Source organism: Puma concolor, chromosome B4 (assembly GCF_028749965.1).
Source record: "Puma concolor isolate L17-30 chromosome B4, mPumCon1.1.hap2, whole genome shotgun sequence".
In the NCBI taxonomy this organism is placed as follows: domain Eukaryota; kingdom Metazoa; phylum Chordata; class Mammalia; order Carnivora; family Felidae; genus Puma; species Puma concolor.
Genome location: NC_141673.1, coordinates 62,436,471 through 62,453,031, shown reverse-complemented (window position 1 = coordinate 62,453,031; position 16,561 = coordinate 62,436,471). Strand labels below are relative to the sequence as shown.

The 16,561-nt window shown below is 51.6% G+C and overlaps 1 protein-coding gene and 1 long non-coding RNA gene across 8 annotated transcripts in view; both read left to right on the top strand.

Annotated features, from left to right (window-relative positions):
- Positions 1-10,989, top strand: part of HOXC4 (homeobox C4) — a 38,466-nt gene extending 27,477 nt beyond the window's left edge. For 2 of the 7 annotated variants that reach the window (XM_086713202.1, XM_086713201.1), the window contains exons 2-3: positions 8,126-9,331; positions 9,826-10,989. In XM_086713202.1, coding sequence (XP_086569328.1) covers positions 8,893-9,331; positions 9,826-10,181 — 795 coding nt within the window. In that variant the 5' untranslated portion in view covers positions 8,126-8,892 and the 3' untranslated portion in view covers positions 10,182-10,989. Of the gene's footprint in view, positions 1-7,735; positions 7,960-8,125; positions 9,332-9,447; positions 9,497-9,825 lie in introns of those variants that run through there. The other 5 variants (XM_086713204.1, XM_086713206.1, XM_086713200.1 and 2 more) reach the window with 5 other exon arrangements.
- A 2,288-nt stretch (positions 10,990-13,277) lies between these two features.
- Positions 13,278-16,561, top strand: part of LOC147579126 (uncharacterized) — a 36,715-nt gene continuing 33,431 nt past the window's right edge. The window contains exon 1 of the long non-coding RNA XR_015253587.1: positions 13,278-13,607. This is a non-coding gene — a long non-coding RNA (uncharacterized LOC147579126). The remainder of the gene's footprint in view (positions 13,608-16,561) is intronic.

Below are 16,561 nucleotides of genomic sequence, written 5' to 3'. Positions count from 1 at the left end.
ACTAGAGAATCTCCCTCATTCCTAGGACTCAATGCAAATATTGTTATAGAGAGCTGAGCAGTCCAATAGCTGTACACGTGAAAATGTATTTATAGATCGATCTATGTCTATATAACAGGATGTATGTTTTATATCACTTTCTGCTCCACATTTAAATGCAGGTATATAGATCTTTAGATTTATAGATCCACAGTGAACATACCAGTCCTCCGTCGAATTCCTGCGTGCGCATTACCAATCTTTCTGTAGTGTTTGGATGTATACGCTGGGATGTATTGGTACAGTCTCTCTAAACATCTAGATGAATCTTTGGGTTTTTTTTTTTTTCTCTCGATGGGAAAGAACTATGTGTGTGTTGCTCAATCGCTATTTTGAAAATTTTATCTAGATTTATGCAAGGGCCTCTCAACCCGTAAAATAGCTACATATTGAGGCTACACATTTGGAGATCTTTACGGCCTTTGCAGTTTTGCTGCAAACTTAAACATTTGAACATATGTTTAAAGGGGTTCCAAAATGCATACATCTGTATGTAGGGGCATAGATCTCCCTCTGGAAGGATTTAAACTTCCTGCATCTCTCTATCTCTGTGATCAATAGAGACATCAGGCGAGTGGGGATGGAGAACAAATACCTTTTGGATGTTCTGCTTGTTAAAGTGAGTGATTCTGTTGCTATCTCTAAGGCTATCTCAAAAACTAGTCCAACTGAGTCATCTGCCCCTTCAAAACCCACTCTAGGGACCATAGCCTCTCTCTCCAGGCTGTCTCTGTGACAGCCAGGCTCCCCATCCTGCAGTACCTCTCAAGACAGCCTAAGGAGAATGCGAGAGAAGGGGAGAGCCCTCAGCTGGGCTCGTCTTGGCTCTCAGGGTGGAGAGGCTGACACAGGCATGAAAGTCTTCCCCAACCCCAAACGGGCCTTTGAAATTTGGGAAAAGGGCGTTCAAGTCCCCGACTATTTTTGTAGGGCGCCCAAATGGTGCCAGGGTCACTGCCCAACCCCTAGGTGCCCCCCTCCCCAATTGTTCTTGGTGCCCAGGGCCCAATTAAGCGGCCGCCTCACTCCCGGCAGCCGCTCTCTTATCGGCCCGGGATTGATGCCTCCGCGGCTCCTGTATATCATTTCCAAGATTTTTTCTGTCCAACTCCTCGGCTCCTTTGGCTTCCGCGGCTTTGACTAATGATTGCTACAGATGCCAACGTCTCCAGAATCCTAATAGCCAGGCAGGCGGACTCTTATTTACCCGGCAACATTGCTGCGGGGTCGGGGTTGGGGGGGGAGGTTGGGGGGAGCAGGGGTTGGGGGTGTTGTAGGTCGGAGGACAGGGAGAAGGTTGTGACCAACTCAAGTTTCCCTGAACTTCTTCCCCCGTGGGCAACACATTCCTGAATCCCTCCTCTCCCTGAAGGAAAAAAATGTGTGTGTGTGTGTGTGTGTGTGTGTGTGTGTGTGTGTGTAGTCATAAAATACTGCTAATAGTAAACTCATTGCTTGCCTCATTGGAAGGGATCAAAGAATGAACAGGACGTGGGAGAATACTCAGAGAAGTGTTTATTAGTTGTAAATAGATGAGAGAGTAAGCGGAAAAGCAGTGGTTTGGGGAGGAAAGGGAGTTGTGTTTTGTTTTGTTTTGTTTTTCTTCCGGAGACAGGGAAAGAGGTCAGCCACGGTGGGCAAAGGGGCTCCTTTTCTTTATTTCATGGCTTCCCCTTCCTCTCCCCACCCCAAACCTACACTTCTCATAAATGAGAATTCCTCCCCTCTTTCCCTTCCTTTGCCTCACCTTCAGTCCCTCCGGGGAAGGGGCTGTCGCCCGGCGTGTTCCTGGACGCAGGTGCCCGCGGCCGGGCCCGCTGGGGCTGCCAGGGCGACGGGTCTCTGTCTGGGGCCCGGAAGCCAGAGCAGACTCAACGACCGACGGCAGGCTGGGGGCCGCCAGCCCCAAGGGCCCGCTCGCGCTCGGTGGTGCAAGGTTGTGGCCGAATTTGCTTGTCCCGGCGCTTCTCGAGCTCCCGCGCGGGGCTGCTCTTTGGGGGAAGCGGCTCGAGCTCCCCGCGGAGCCTGGAGCCGGGCGTGGTGCCGCCTCGGGTCTCCATCCAGACCTTCTAATGCACACCACATTCGGGGGGAAGAGAAAACACAAAAACGCGGAGCAGCGCAGCTCCGGGCCCAGGCATGGAGTGATAACTCAAACATGGAACATTTTTCTATCAGAGGATAATGGAGCACAAAATAATTCAGGAAGGCGAATGGGCAGGACCCGAGTATCAGAGCCCGGCGGCGTGGGGCTGCTGCAGCCAGGGCCGCGCCGAGCACCGTGGGAGGACCATTTCGTTGGCGTGTAGGGCGAGGCAGCAGCCCGGACCCACCGGACCCAGGCCACCCGAGGGGCAGTCTCTAAATTACAGCCCGTCAGGAGGACTCGGAAACACAAAAAGGGAGCCGAAAGATTTAAACAGTCGGAGGCAGAGGCGTCCCGACGCGACCAAAGCGAAAATCAATCACGTAATTAAACCGGGGAGAGGGTGAGGCCCGAGGCTGGGGGTCCTGGGTCCGGAGGAGGTGGCCAAGGTGCGGGCCGAGGCAGGCGAGCGGCCTGGGGATGGGGCTCGCCCGCCGCGGCCAGAGTGCGGAGGGGGCTGCGGGCAAGTTTAGATCAGATCGCAATGGATTCCCGCTTGGCTGGGAAGTCCTGAAGCCGCCGATGGCCCCTTATCGAGCTCCCCCATTTTTATGGAGCTGTGGTGCAGCATTAAAGGCTGCTCCCCATATTCCAGTGGTGCCAGGGATGTGTCTAGGGAAGTGTGTCCGGGAGCCCAGGTGGCACCAAGATGCTGCCTCTGGGTTTGAGGGGATAGAGGGAGGTGGCACCCTAGTTTCGGCCCTTACATGTTGTCCTGGGCCTTAACTCCCCCAACCCAGGAATCAAGGCAAGCCTTTGGAATGACTCCCATCTGTGGGCCAAGGCTTGGAAGGGGAGTAGGAGGCAGGTAGACTTATTAAAGGAGAAACTTGGGGCTGAGCAAACTGGGCCCCTTTGGGCAGGGAAGGAGAAGGGAAGATTCCTGGAAGAAGAAAATTAGGCACACTGGGAACTCTGTTTTGTGAGGGAATGATGCTCTTGTTATTACAGAGGTTAATAATGGTAATGATCTTGAATGGCTGGGTCAGTCCAGAGAGACCAAGCTCTCCACAGTCCTTCCTCACAGAAGCTTTTCTGGAGAAGTCAAGGGGTCCCCAACTTGGTTGTGGTGGAGGAGAATAAAATAAAGACCTTTCCTCTCTCTCCCTGCCCTTTCCTCTCTGACTCCTTGAGGACCCCAGGAAAAAAAGGAACCTTATAAAATCGCCATCACCTTCCCCACCCCCCTTATTTTTCCTCTCCTCTTTGCAGTTCATGGAAAATGCACCGTCTTCTTCGGGAGGTGGGCTTTCCTGGGGTGCCCTGTTCATGAAGCAAGCAGTTACCATTCCACATCCCCAGGAATTCTGTCTCTGACCCTGGAGGAGAGAGATCCAGGATTCTCTTGCCTGCTCCATGGAATTCTCCCTCTATCCTTAGCCTTTCCCAAGCTCTGCTTTCCTTGGTCCTGGGTGCCTGGTACCATGGGTCTCTGGCCTCTCAGAAGCCAAGAACAGATTGGGGCATTTTGAGATGCCCTCATCAAGCCCCTATCGTTTCCTTAATTCTGGGTTCCCAGCCTCCTATCATTTCTTTAATTCTGGAAGCACCAGGCCAGGGTGCCCTCCATAAGCTACCCTAAAGCCAACCTAATTCCTAGAACTTTCAAAACTGCCTTTCAGCTCCTTTAAAAGTAAAAGTCCTTTCCCCCCTCTAACAGGAAAGTTTAGGTTACAAATCTCCAGCAGCGCAAGCTTCCTGAAGCCTTAAGTCAGAATTTTCAACAGCAACAACAATGTTAATAATAATAAGAATTAAAGCTTGCATCAAAGGGAGAAAGGGACACCCCAGCTCAAGTTTTAAAGGGGATATAATCCAGCAGCCTTGGATGAGAGTGGGGTAGGGGGGTCAGTGAGGCCAGGATGAGCAAGGAAGGGGGTGGGGAACCCAACCTCTAACTAACAATTTCTCCAGCATAAAAATGAAACATCAAATTCGTTAGCCCAGGGCCTTCATTTTTCCTCTTCCACATTATAACTAGTTATTGAACTCGCTGGAAGATCTAAAGGCCATTTGCGAAGAGACAAATTTCAATGGAGTTTCCCCATCAATAACCCCATGGCAGTGACCTATTGGAACAAGTCAAACACCCGAGGTGAAATGCAGGTCACTCTGTCTAACCAATATTAAAATGCGGCCACTTTTTAAAAAGCCACTTTAAACGAGATTTGAGGAAAATTGAATTCCAAGGAAGGCAAGGCAAGGAGGGGGAAATCCACGAGAGGACCTTGCCTATGGTCTCCGAACAAACAAGAGAAATTCATCTTTAATATTTTAAAGGGGGGCAAATTAACATTCCATGATTGCTTTTTTTTTTTTTTTTTTTACTATAAGCGATTCCAGGAGAAAAAAAAAAAGGTTTAGTATTTTCTGGTGACATGTCCGGGTTATTAAAATCATTTTAGACCAATTCATTACTTTTACTGACAAGAGATTTAAGAAAAAATCAATTAAGCATTTGCATATTCTTTTGCATACATTACCTCTGCCTGCTGGCATTAGAAAGGGACAAAAACACCCATCTATACGTACACACACGACAAGAAATAAGATAGGAGTCTTGCTTTGGTTTGGGGTTTTCAAGTTGCTTGGAGAAAAAATAAAAATGAAATGAATTACTTGATTGCATACCATCTAAAAGTCAATTTATTTGAGGAAGAGGAAAGAGATGTGTTGTGATTTTTTAATCTCTAAAACAACAACAAAACCACACACACACACACAATCCTGCACTTCTGAGAGTGGGAGAAGGAATGACCCTCATTTTCCTTCTCTTTGCCCTCCAAATCCTGAGTTGGCTCTCCCATTTATTTTCTCCCTAGGAAAATCTAGGGAGTCTGAGAGGTGAGATTTTAATGCAGCACAGAACGTGTGGAGCCGCCGAGGTCCTTCAGCCGGCTGCTTGTTACTGGGGAGGGGAGGAATATGGGTTATCCAACGGTCAGTATGGTAATCCGGGCACAATAAGGCCTCGCACACAATGGACACATATTTTTCTTCAGTGGTGTCAGAAGGGAAGCGCTTTGTACTGAAACAGGTTTCCGAAAGAGAAACCAGATCGAGATTCAGAAAGGAGATGGGGAGGGTGGCATTCAGAGAGTGTTTGGAAGCTGGCAAAAGGTGGTCAGAAAAAATTTAAAAATAAAATTGGGTCAGGGAGAGAGAGGTAGAGGGCAGAGCAGGGGTGGGGGGGGGGGGGTGGAGACCCATGGGCTGGCAAGGCAGGAGCAGGAGGGCAAAGCACAAAAGGAGACAGGACCAGATAAGAGGGCTCAACACAGGCAGGAGCGGCTTTAGTACTCCCCCCTCCATAAAGCCAATGCTAAGTGCACTGCCTCTCCAGAAGGATTTCATTTCTGTGATTATAATAATATCCAGGTGAAAATGTTTGCATGTATGTGTATGGTGGAGTCTGGCTGGCTTGCTATTTTCCCTTGTGATAGGTGACTTTCTTGCTATTAAGCTATAGGCACCCAGAAGGAGTTTTATGGCGAGTGATGTAGATGAATGTGGACAAATTTGGGGGAGTCTCCCAGATTTCACTTTCTGGAGGTGCGTGTTGAATTGGCTGTGCCAACGTGGAACGAGAACCCCACATATTTATGGCTGCATAAGGAAGCATCTGATGTATTAACAAGTACTAATAGTATGTATGCATATATATTTGTTAGCCGTAATAACCAAAGACAGACTTGACATTCAGCTGGAGGCAACTGAACTCTGTATCTATGTCTACATATTGGCCCAAGGTGGGTTTTCTGCTCCTGCTCCCTTGAACCACCTGCAGGAGCTCAGAATCTTGGGGAGTGGGGGTGTGGGACCGGCAATGCCTTGGGAAGAACTCCCTAAGAATCCCGAGAAGGTGAAGAGATGGAAGAAAAGAGGGTTGTGGTGGGGGCAGGGCTGGTAGAAGGAGAGTGGGAGGGCTGGGAGCAGAAGAGCCAGGCCCAGACCTCACCTTTCCAAGGTGGGGAAGAGAATATTCCGGGCCAGGACTGGGTGGGGCAACCTGATCCAGGTGCTGGCCTGAAAGGGAGGTTGGGGGTGGGGCTGGAAGGCTTTCTTCTTCTTCAGCAACCCTCCCCCCACCCTACCTGAGCTCTCTGGAGCTTTGGCTCTCCCTGTGGGGCAGTCTGGGGCTGCGGTTCAGACTCTTTATGTAGGCAGCATCCAGCATTGGTTTCCCTCTGCCCTCTTCCAGCAACTTATGATTAACCTGCCCCTACCCCCAATAAAGACGACAAATCAAACCCTCCCAGACTCCACACCACTATCACCCAAGTAGCAGCCTTCTCCTCCTCACAGTTTCACGTTCCTCTTCCAGCCAAACTGGCCAGTCCTCACATGCACACGGTCCCAGACAGGAATGGGCAGAGGTTCTCAACCCACTTGGGAAATCTGGGAACCTCCTCTAAGAGATGGTGGACCTTCAGGGAATTCCTGTTTCCTCAGCCACCTGGTGGGAGGGGGGCAGGGCACTGTCCTCTTGGGGAGAGGGTATCCAGGAGCCCCCAAGCACTCCTCACTCCTGGTGAGCCTGGGGTGAGGGGGGCCTCGGCATGACATCGGAGGATGTAAGGTGGTCAGCGGGCCCAGGCGGTTCTCATTTCTGCCCTCAGGGTGAGCCCTAATTTGAAGATGGAAACCCCCCTCTCCCGCATCCCTAAGGTGGTGAAAGATAGGTGGGGAATCTCCTGCCTTCGGTCTTCCCTCTCAAGAGAGAGCTTTATTTTTTTTTTTCCCTTTCCCCTCCTCATTCCCTTAATTGCAGATGTTCTAATTAAACCCTCAAATAGTTGTTATGCCGTTTTAAAAGGTACTTATTCAAGTGTCAACCAGGCTGGGCTGGGAGGAGGCAGCGTAGGGCGGCGAATTAAAGGTAGATTGACTAATCACGGCGGCGATCATAATAATAAAATCAGAGGGAAAAAAATCACATTACGACTTTTCGTGGAAAGGAGGGAGCAGGAGGCAGCCAGCGGCCGCCAGCCCTGCGCCGCCGCCGACACAAAGAGTGCGGGCGATTCCGCGAGACTGATTTATGACGTTTTACAGCCCTATAAAAGCTGGAGCGACGAGGCAAGCGCTCCTACCACCGCTGGCAGATTTAGTCTAATAAATAAAACATAAACAGTTAACTTTATGTGTCACTTTTATTGTTATCAAGTAAAATATAGCCGAGCCCCGGCAAGCTATGATTTTAAACTATAATTGTTATCAAGTACAACAAGGGGACCCAGCTCCCTCCCTGGGCTCTCCCTTCTGCCACCCCCCAACTCTGAGTTATGGGATCAGCTAATTGGAATCGGTGGCACGGCGTGGCCACCCCTGGCTGCGGGGGGTGGGGGGGGGGCGTCGGAAAAAGCAGCCCTTCCTTGCCCCCTCCCTCCTCCAGGGCCCTGCCACCCCGCCATCAGGGTGTTCCTGTGGGTGGGTGGCAGAGACAGGGGAGCGTGGAGGAATGGGCTGGAGACCCCCGAGGCCTGCCCAGCCTCCCCAGCTCGGTGAGCTCACCCCTCAGCTTTTGGAAGGCAGCCTGGAGCTGGCCCTTGGGAGTGTGTGTTTACATGTAAACACATGTGTTACATGGATACAATCCCTGGCCGGAAGCAGGCTCTACCCACACAGGCCTCCCTCTCAGTTAGGTCGGCTCACTGTGGGGATGAAGAAAGAAGAGCGCTCAGGGCCGTGGCTGGGCACCATCACAGGGCACTGGTTCCTGGCAGATCCCACTTCTCCTCGCCCTAGGTCCTTAGGAACCAGCCCTGGAGGTAGTTGTAAGAAAGCAGCAGGCCAGACGGAAGGAGAGTGGAAACAGCAGCCAGCGGTGGAAGAGATCATCTGCTCTGGGGCTGGGGCAGGGAGGGTCAGTGGGTTCTAGGGGAGGAGGGCAAGGCTTCTGAACTCTGCTTTTGCCAACCACTTCCTGTCTCTCTTCAGCGGGGGCTCAACCCCCAGACTTCCAGAAATGACGTCAGAATCATTTGCATCCCGCTGCCTCTACCTGCCCGGTCCAGCTGGGACCCTGCCTCGCCGGCCCCATGGCCAGAGGGTTGGGTGAGTGTGTACGGGGAAGGGGGCTGGACTCTGGTATCCTTGGATGGGGGGCACCCCAGGCTCTCCAGCCTCCTGGGCTTAGCCTGGGCCCCTCCCCATCCAACCTCCACTCCAGTCCTCCTCATTCAACTTCCTCTTCCTGCAAAAGAGGGGCGCTGCCCGGTGACCTACACAGACTGAGACAGGATCGCCATGAATGGAGACCTCTGGAAAATCTCAGGAGCCGAGGCCCAGGGGGCCCACCGGAGGCCCAAGGGGAGACCATGGGAGGGGGCTGAATCACAGCCTCCCGACAGCCCCCCAGTGCCCAGGCTTTGGAAGGGAGCTGGGGGCTTCCCATCTCCTTTTGCAGGGGAGGGCTGTCAGTCGGCGGCGTGCTCACTGGGGGCACCTCAGCCCCCGCCAGCTAACCCCACATCACCACCACCACCACCCCCAGCACCACCACCACCACCACCACACACAAAAAAAATTGGATACATTTTGAATAAAGCGATTCGGTTCCTTATCCGGGGACTGGGTTGCTCCGTGTGATTGGCCGGCGGAGTCACATGGTGAAAGTAACTTTACAGGGTCGCTAGCTAGTAGGAGGGCTTTATGGAGCAGAAAAACGACAAAGCGAGAAAAATTATTTTCCACTCCAGAAATTAATGATCATGAGCTCGTATTTGATGGACTCTAACTACATCGATCCGAAATTTCCTCCATGCGAAGAATATTCGCAAAATAGCTACATCCCTGAACACAGTCCGGAATATTACGGCCGGACCAGGGAATCGGGATTCCAGCATCACCACCAGGAGCTGTACCCACCACCGCCTCCGCGCCCTAGCTACCCCGAGCGCCAGTATAGCTGCACCAGTCTCCAGGGGCCGGGCAATTCGCGAGGCCACGGGCCGGCCCAGGCGGGCCACCACCACCCCGAGAAATCACAGCCGCTCTGCGAGCCGGCGCCTCTCTCAGGCGCCTCCGCCTCCCCGTCCCCAGCCCCGCCAGCCTGCAGCCAGCCAGCCCCTGACCATCCCTCCAGCGCCGCCAGCAAGCAACCCATAGTCTACCCATGGATGAAAAAAATCCACGTTAGCACGGGTAGGCAACTTTGCTTTTTGCTCTCCCCCTCCCTCCCCTCTTCCCCAGCGCTCCCCACCCTCCCCGGCCCCCTCCGGCCCCCGTCCTCCTTTCTCTCCTTCCCCCTCTCTCTCCAGGAGCGACTCTGGGTTAGCACAATTGAACTGGATTTACGAGCGAGAATGGGTAATTACATCCCCCATAAATTTTATGGCTTAGCTACTCTGGGCAGTCCGAGCCATGTGCTACGATCTGTTATGTATGTGTGAAAACTATGCTCGCTTTCTAAGGGCGCATAAATAATTCAGTGTCGTTACAATGAGGATTCCCCTCTTATTACACTACAAAGTCTCCAGCTTCCTTCAACTTCTTTATAACCCATTTAGCTTGATGACTTTATTTCCACCACCCCCTCCTCCTGTTCCACAGAGCTGAGGATGGGGTGAGGGTGGGGGGCGGGAGCCTGCTGCCTCTGAACCCCACTATTTGCTTTTCCCCTCCTCCTCCCCCCCCAGTGAACCCCAATTATAACGGAGGGGAACCCAAGCGCTCGAGGACAGCCTACACCCGGCAGCAAGTCCTGGAATTAGAGAAAGAGTTTCATTACAATCGCTACCTGACCCGAAGGAGAAGGATCGAGATCGCCCACTCGCTGTGCCTCTCTGAGAGGCAGATCAAAATCTGGTTCCAAAACCGTCGCATGAAATGGAAGAAGGACCACCGACTCCCCAACACCAAAGTCAGGTCAGCGCCCCCGGCCGGCGCTGCGCCCAGCACCCTCTCGGCAGCCACCCCGGGCACTTCTGAAGACCACTCCCAGAGCGCCACGCCGCCGGAGCAGCAACGGGCAGAGGACATTACCAGGTTATAAAACATAACTCACACCCTGCCCCCACCCCATGCCCCCATCCTCCCCCTCACACACAAATTGACTCTTATTTATAGAATTTAATATATATATATTTTTTGGTTCTTTTCTCTCTTCCTCCCACCTTATCCCTTGTCAATTCCAAACTGACAAAACAGATAAGCCCTCTGCCCTTCTCTCCCTTCCACTGTTAAGGACCCTTTTAAGCATGTGATGTTGTCTTAGCATGGTACCTGCTGGGTTTTTTTTTTTTTTAAGGCCATTTTTGGGGGGTTATTTATTTTTTAAGGAAGAAAGCTGCAAAAATTATATATTGCAAGGTGCGATGGTCTGGTTTGGGTGAATTTCAGGGGAAATGAGGAACAGAAAAAAAGGAAAGAGATTTTTAAGCCAATTCTCCTCCTTCTCCTCCTCCTCCTTCCCCCCTCTTTCCTTAGGCCTTTTGCATTGAAAATGCACCAGAGGAGGTTAGTGAGGGGGAAGTCATTTTAAGGAGAACAAAGCTATGAAGTTCTTTTGTATTATTGTTGGGGGGGGCTGGGAGGAGAGGGGGGAAGACAGCAGACAAAGCTAAATGCATCTGAAGAGCCTCTCAGAGCTGTTCAGTTTGAGGAGCCAAAAGAAAATAAAAATGAACTTTCAGTTCAGAGAGGCAGTCTATAGGTAGAACCCCCCCCCCCCCCACCATCGTGGTTATTGTGTTTTTGGACTGAATTTACTTGATTATTGTAAAACTTGCAATAAAGAATTTTAGTGTCGATGTGAAATGCCCCGTGATCAATAATAAACCAGTGGATGTGAATTAGTTTTACGTCAATGTCTGATGGTTTCTTTTTATCCCCTCCTCCTTCTGGCCTGATAACATCCCCCCTTCTCAATAGTTGCCTAAGTTTACTCTAAGCAAACACACAAATCTTAACTCTCCACTCCGTTTCCAATGTCCTTAGAAGAACCAGCAAGGGGGTTGGGGCAGGGGATCCTCAGAAGAGGGCATATGGAGGATTAGTGCTGATCTCTCCTGTCCCTTCCCTGAGTCTGCAGAGGCCAGACTCTTCTGGGGGTACTTAGAGTGGAGCTGGGAGGGTCTCACTTCTCTGTAGTTAGGTACCCGTCTTCTTTTTGTTGATTTCCCTCTCCCCTCTTCTCTTTTCTCTCTGCTGAGTAGGCCTGCCTGATTTGTAGACAAGAAGGCAAGTTTAGGGAGTGGGACAGAGAAGAGTTTTCATCGTTTTGGACCGTTTAGGGATGAGGGATTAAGGAAGATGCCCCCTCAACAGCGTGTGCTCCTTAAAAGAAGGAAGATTTTGAGCTCGTGATTCTGTAGCAGTGAAGTGACCTGTCAGGGTGGCTTCTCTGTTTGTTTAGACTTGGAAAGAAGGGTGAAGTGGAGGCCAGAGGCCTGGGAGGCCCCCTTGCATGGGTAGGCCTCAAAGCCTGATGCCTGGAGATAATGAAGAACTTTTATTTTTTTCCATAACTTTTATCATGGACCTGCCAGGTGTTGAGAAAAGACACAGGGAGAGGCAGGGACCACCCCTTTTCCTATAACCTCCCAGGTCCTGGCAGGGATTGAAGTTAGCTGAAACAAGGCTCTCCGGCTGTTAAAAAAAAATTTTTTTTCCAGTTGTTTCCCCGGGGGCTAAAATGAGGGAAACAAACAAACAAACAAACAACAACAACCAAAACTGGCCTGAATTACCTGAATAATTAATTTAAGCCAAAGGCTCCCAAATAATCCTGATCTTGAAGACCAGGCCTTAAGCAAGGCCTGCTCAAATTTTTGCTTGTTTGTTGGGAGAAGGGGCAGGGGGTAGTATTTGGTGAGTTTCTCAGACAGTTTATCCAAATTTCCGAATTGAGGGCTCCAAGAAGTAGAAGAGATGAGGGAGAAGAGATCTGGGATTTGTAGAGGAGCCAGGGATACCCTTATCCTCTCTCCCTAAATTCTGGAGTGGAAGGTAACAATGGGACCAGTTGTGAAAAGCTGTTGTTCAGTATGCTTTGGATTTATTTCCTCTTGAACCACTTGCTGGCTGGTACTTGGAGTGGAGTGTGTGTGCATGCGTGTGTGTGTGTGTGTGTGTGTGTGTGTGTGTGTGTGTGTTGGGGGGAATCACTTGGTCCTGGAGGTCTACTTTCCCCTCCCTCAATGGTGCCCTGGAGACAGCAAAACATGCTGCCTACAGTGTGCGGAAGCAGGGCCAACAATTATCTGGAGTTATTTTATGTGATCAAGTGAATTAGGAGCCAAATCTGACTGTAGCTCCTATCATCTTGAGGCAATTGACTTTGGGGCAGTAAAAGGGGGTCTAACTGTGCTTGGGAAAAGGGAAAGAAGGTCTGGGGGGGGGGGAACTTGGTTGTCTTTTCAACCCTGTAAGGAAGTTTAAATGGAAAAGGGGGGTGGGGAGAAAGAAAAGGAACTTAAGATCCATAGTCTTTTCTAACTTTGCTTCTTTGGTTTTAGAGGAATTTAATCCCCTCTCCTCCCAAAAGTGGAAGAGATGAAAGCAAGGAGGAGAAAAATTACCATCTTTTATTTCTTAAGCTTCTCTCTGAACTTGCGAAAGGGACGCTGTCTAGCGCAGGAAAACATCCGGAAAGGATTGGGACTGTTCCTTTATTTCCCCTTCTTTAGGGGCTTCTCTCTCCTCTCACACATACTGTACACATAGTTCTCTGTCCCGCTCCGTCTGAAAAGGGGAAACATTAGAAATCTGTAATTCTTGACCAATGAAACAAAACGAAACCCCCTTACATCTGAGTTTGTGAAGATTTTGGCCTCTGGCCTTCCCTCCAGTGGGCTCCATTCTCTCCTCTTTCCCCAAAGCTCTCCTTTCCTTGGACCTGACTGCCCAGAATGGGATCAGGGTGCCGGAGAGGGATGGGGTGGGGGGGCGGAGGAGGGAGTGAGGGGCATGAAGGGCCGACCCCTTGGCCGGACCCCTAGTTCCAGAGGTCTGGGTCCCCGCTGCTGCTCCACTCGGGGCTGCTCCAGCCTCACTGGGAAGCCGAGGGCTGGAGTTTTTATTGAAGTTGGGTTGAGCAGAGGGGAAAGGCTGCTGGGGGGGGGGGTGCGGGGAGGACGCAACCCAGGTTCACGGGGAGGACACAGCATTTTCTCTCCCATCGCCATTATATTCGGCAGCGCCTCTGACCTCTCCCCCACCCCCATCTCCGACCCTCCCAAACCAGCCCCTCGCTCAGCCCCTGGTCTCCAGATACGATGCCACTGCTTTTGTAGGGCTGGAGATTTCTTGCCCACAGTAATGGGAGAGGCAAGGCGCATGAATGCCTGCCAGCGCGTTGTATCTCTCTCTCCAATGGCTAAGTTAAAAGAAGACGGGGTGAAAGCGGCAACGCCAGTCTTCCAAGGTCCTTCTCTCCAAGCACCAGGAGATCCCCACAGGTCAAAAATCCCCTTGACATGTAAGTAGTTAGCACTCGATCTGCTCAGGGCAAGGAGTACAGCATTTGCAACTCTGTCTCGTTTTGCCATTCAGTTTTTAGCTCAACTCCCGATCTTGGGGAGGGAAGGCGGGAAATCCAATCCTGAACGGAGGGCTTCCGCTTGGGGGAAATGGAGTTTCTGGGCCGAGTCTTGTACCTGGGGAGTGAAGAAACTTCGCTCCAAAAGGAGAAGGTGGGGAGGGAAAGTGAGCCTGGGGTGGGGGAAGGACTGGGGAACTTTACTTCTCCGAGGGCCTCTCGCTGCTGCTTGCATGAAGTTTCCTACAAAGTTTTCTCTGCAATCTGGGCATCAGCTTCTGGGTTGTTTTTTTTTTCTCCTGCGTGGACTTAGCAGATTGCAGTGCAGAGCCGCCTTCCTGCTGTGAGATGGATGTGTATGTGTGTGTTTGGGGGAGTGGTAGGGAAGATAAAACAGGGGGTTCTCAGAGCTTGGGACCAGGGTACCCTCTGCTAGGCACCATTTGTCTGCTTGTCCAAGATTAGGGGAGACGGACTCCAAAGGGGGCCCTTGAGGTGGAGGGTGCTATGATGGGAGAAGCAGCATGCCGACGTGATTCCACATCTTTGCCTCTGCTTTTTGCCAAGTCCTGGGGGGAGCATTGGTGTTGCCCTCACAAAGCTCCTTCTCGTGGTTTTCCACAGCTTCTATCTGGTACCCCACCTTCGAAGAGCTAATTCTAAGAAACCCTTCCCAGCCTCGGAGAAAGAGACGAAGGATTCCCCCCCAACACCAGCGGCCATCAGAACAGAGAGGATATTTATTACCTCTCTGGATATCATTATCTAAGAATACAATTTTATGAACTTCCTAATCTGTTAGCTTGATTTATCTGGTGGGCAGAAGCCCAAAATAAACATTTGGGGGATTTGGTAGGAAAAAAAAAAAAAAAAAAGAGCCTTTGCCTCTGACCACTCTTTCTGGTAGAACTGATCACCCCCTACCAACTTGGCCTGCTTTTGCTACACCCCATAGAGCTAGCCCCATTTTAATTTTTCTCTGCAGCGCGTGACTGTTTGGGGTATCGGAATTTTAGCTGCCTCTTGGGGGTTAAAAATGGTAGGGTACACTGTGTGAACCAGAGACCTGAAGGGGTCCCTCAGCCACCTTAAAGTCTGTGTACCTCCGGGAGCTCAGATCCCTTTTGGCTTTGCTAGCAGGGAGAAACCAAGGTTTGCTCCTCTGCCCTCTAGGTCCAGGAGCCCCTTCTCAGACCTGGCTCTGTCTCCACTCCTCAGGATTTGTCTTCTCTTCTCTCTGCCATCAGCTCTGTAGCTGCTTTTTTAAAAAGGGTCCATCCAGCAACGGAGCCCACATCCGCGCAAACAGGGTCAAGGGCCTTTGCAGTTTCATCTTCCTGTAGACCCAGCTAGCTGATGAATTAAATTAGGAGGCAGAAAAGACAAGGATGGGTAGGGAGGGTCTCCCATGTTTGAGGGTGACTAGGGTTACATAGCCTAATAAATGGAAAGGACTATTTAAAATTTCCAGTCCCCAGCAGCAATGGCCAGATTTCCTAAAACGTAGGGCACTCCAGGGTCTGTTCTGCCAGCCGTGATGGGGATATGGGTCAAACCCAAAGAAGTGTCACCTCGGCTCACTCCTCCTTTCTGACCCTCTCTTCCCACTTCCAGCATCTAGAGAGGGAAGTATATTTGAACTTCCGGGGGCGAAGCGTTAAAACGGAGCGTGTGGGAGGCACTGCCAAACAGTCCGACCCCAGGTCCCCGCTGCCGGCCTCTGGCCTCCCAGGCAGCCGGTGCGAGAGAATGGGGCCCAGAGCGGCTGCCGCCACCGGGGGTCCCGGCTCCCTTCTGGAGCGACCGGGGTCCTGAGGATGGCGAGATGGGGCCGGCCCGGGCAAAGGTGAGGTGCGAGAGGCCGGCAGCGGCCCGGCGCCCCCTCCGGGTTCCACGCCACGGCCGCCCCGGGCGCCGTGTCGCCTTCGGCTGGGTCACGACCCCGGGCTCGGACCGCGGACAATAGGGCTCTGGGCGGGGGCCTCGGGCTGCGCGGCTGGCCGCGCGGGTTCACTGCGCGGTGAACTCCGCTCCACCTCCGGGGTCTCGCCCTTTAAGAGCCCAAGCTCCCCCCCCCCCCGCCTTTTTTTTTTTTTTGCCCTCTTCGGCCTTCATTTTTTTTTTTTTTCGTGGAAAACTGAGCACACTCTCAATTGCTCCTCGACCGACCGATCCCCCACAGTTACCACCACCGAATGAGATTTCATTTTCGCTAGCAATGAATGCATACTTTTCTCCGAGTTACAAGAGCGGGGAAATGGGACCCTCTCAAGATTTTTGTGGGCACAGAGAGAGAAGCATCCCAGGTCATCAAACCAACAAATGGTCTCCTCCATCACAGGAATTCCAGGCCAATGGGTCCTCCCGGCACCTCCACCCCAACTCAGGAAGAATTGCTTCCCTCTTCCCCTGGCCTTTGTCTCTGGGCACTAGATTAGGATTAGGGCTCTTATAAAAGGGGGAATTTGCTCTTAAATCTGATGGGCAGGGACAGGGCTGGGTGATCCACGGGAGGGTGGGGTGGGTACAGAGTGAGTAACTTGGGAGATGTCCCCCAACCAGTTTGTTCTTGTTCGCCCCATCTCTCCCCATCCCTACGATGGCCTGGCTCTTGTTTGTGACTCTGTCCCTTTTGTCAGTTGCACAGTGTTTGTAACTTTGCGCGTGTGGAGTCCTTCTACTCAGCTAGAATAGCCCTTGGAAAATATGGTTGCTGAATAGCAGTTGGTTCTAGCTGGAGGCAAAAAAGGAAGGCAGTTTGGTGAGAGGAGAAAATGGGGGAGGCATGGAATATTCCCCATGTACATTTGCTCCCGTCTTTCCCCAGCCCCCCACCTCAAGCCCTGTCTTGCCTGAGCAAGCTCAAAGGTCACATGGAGAGATGTGTGCCTCCC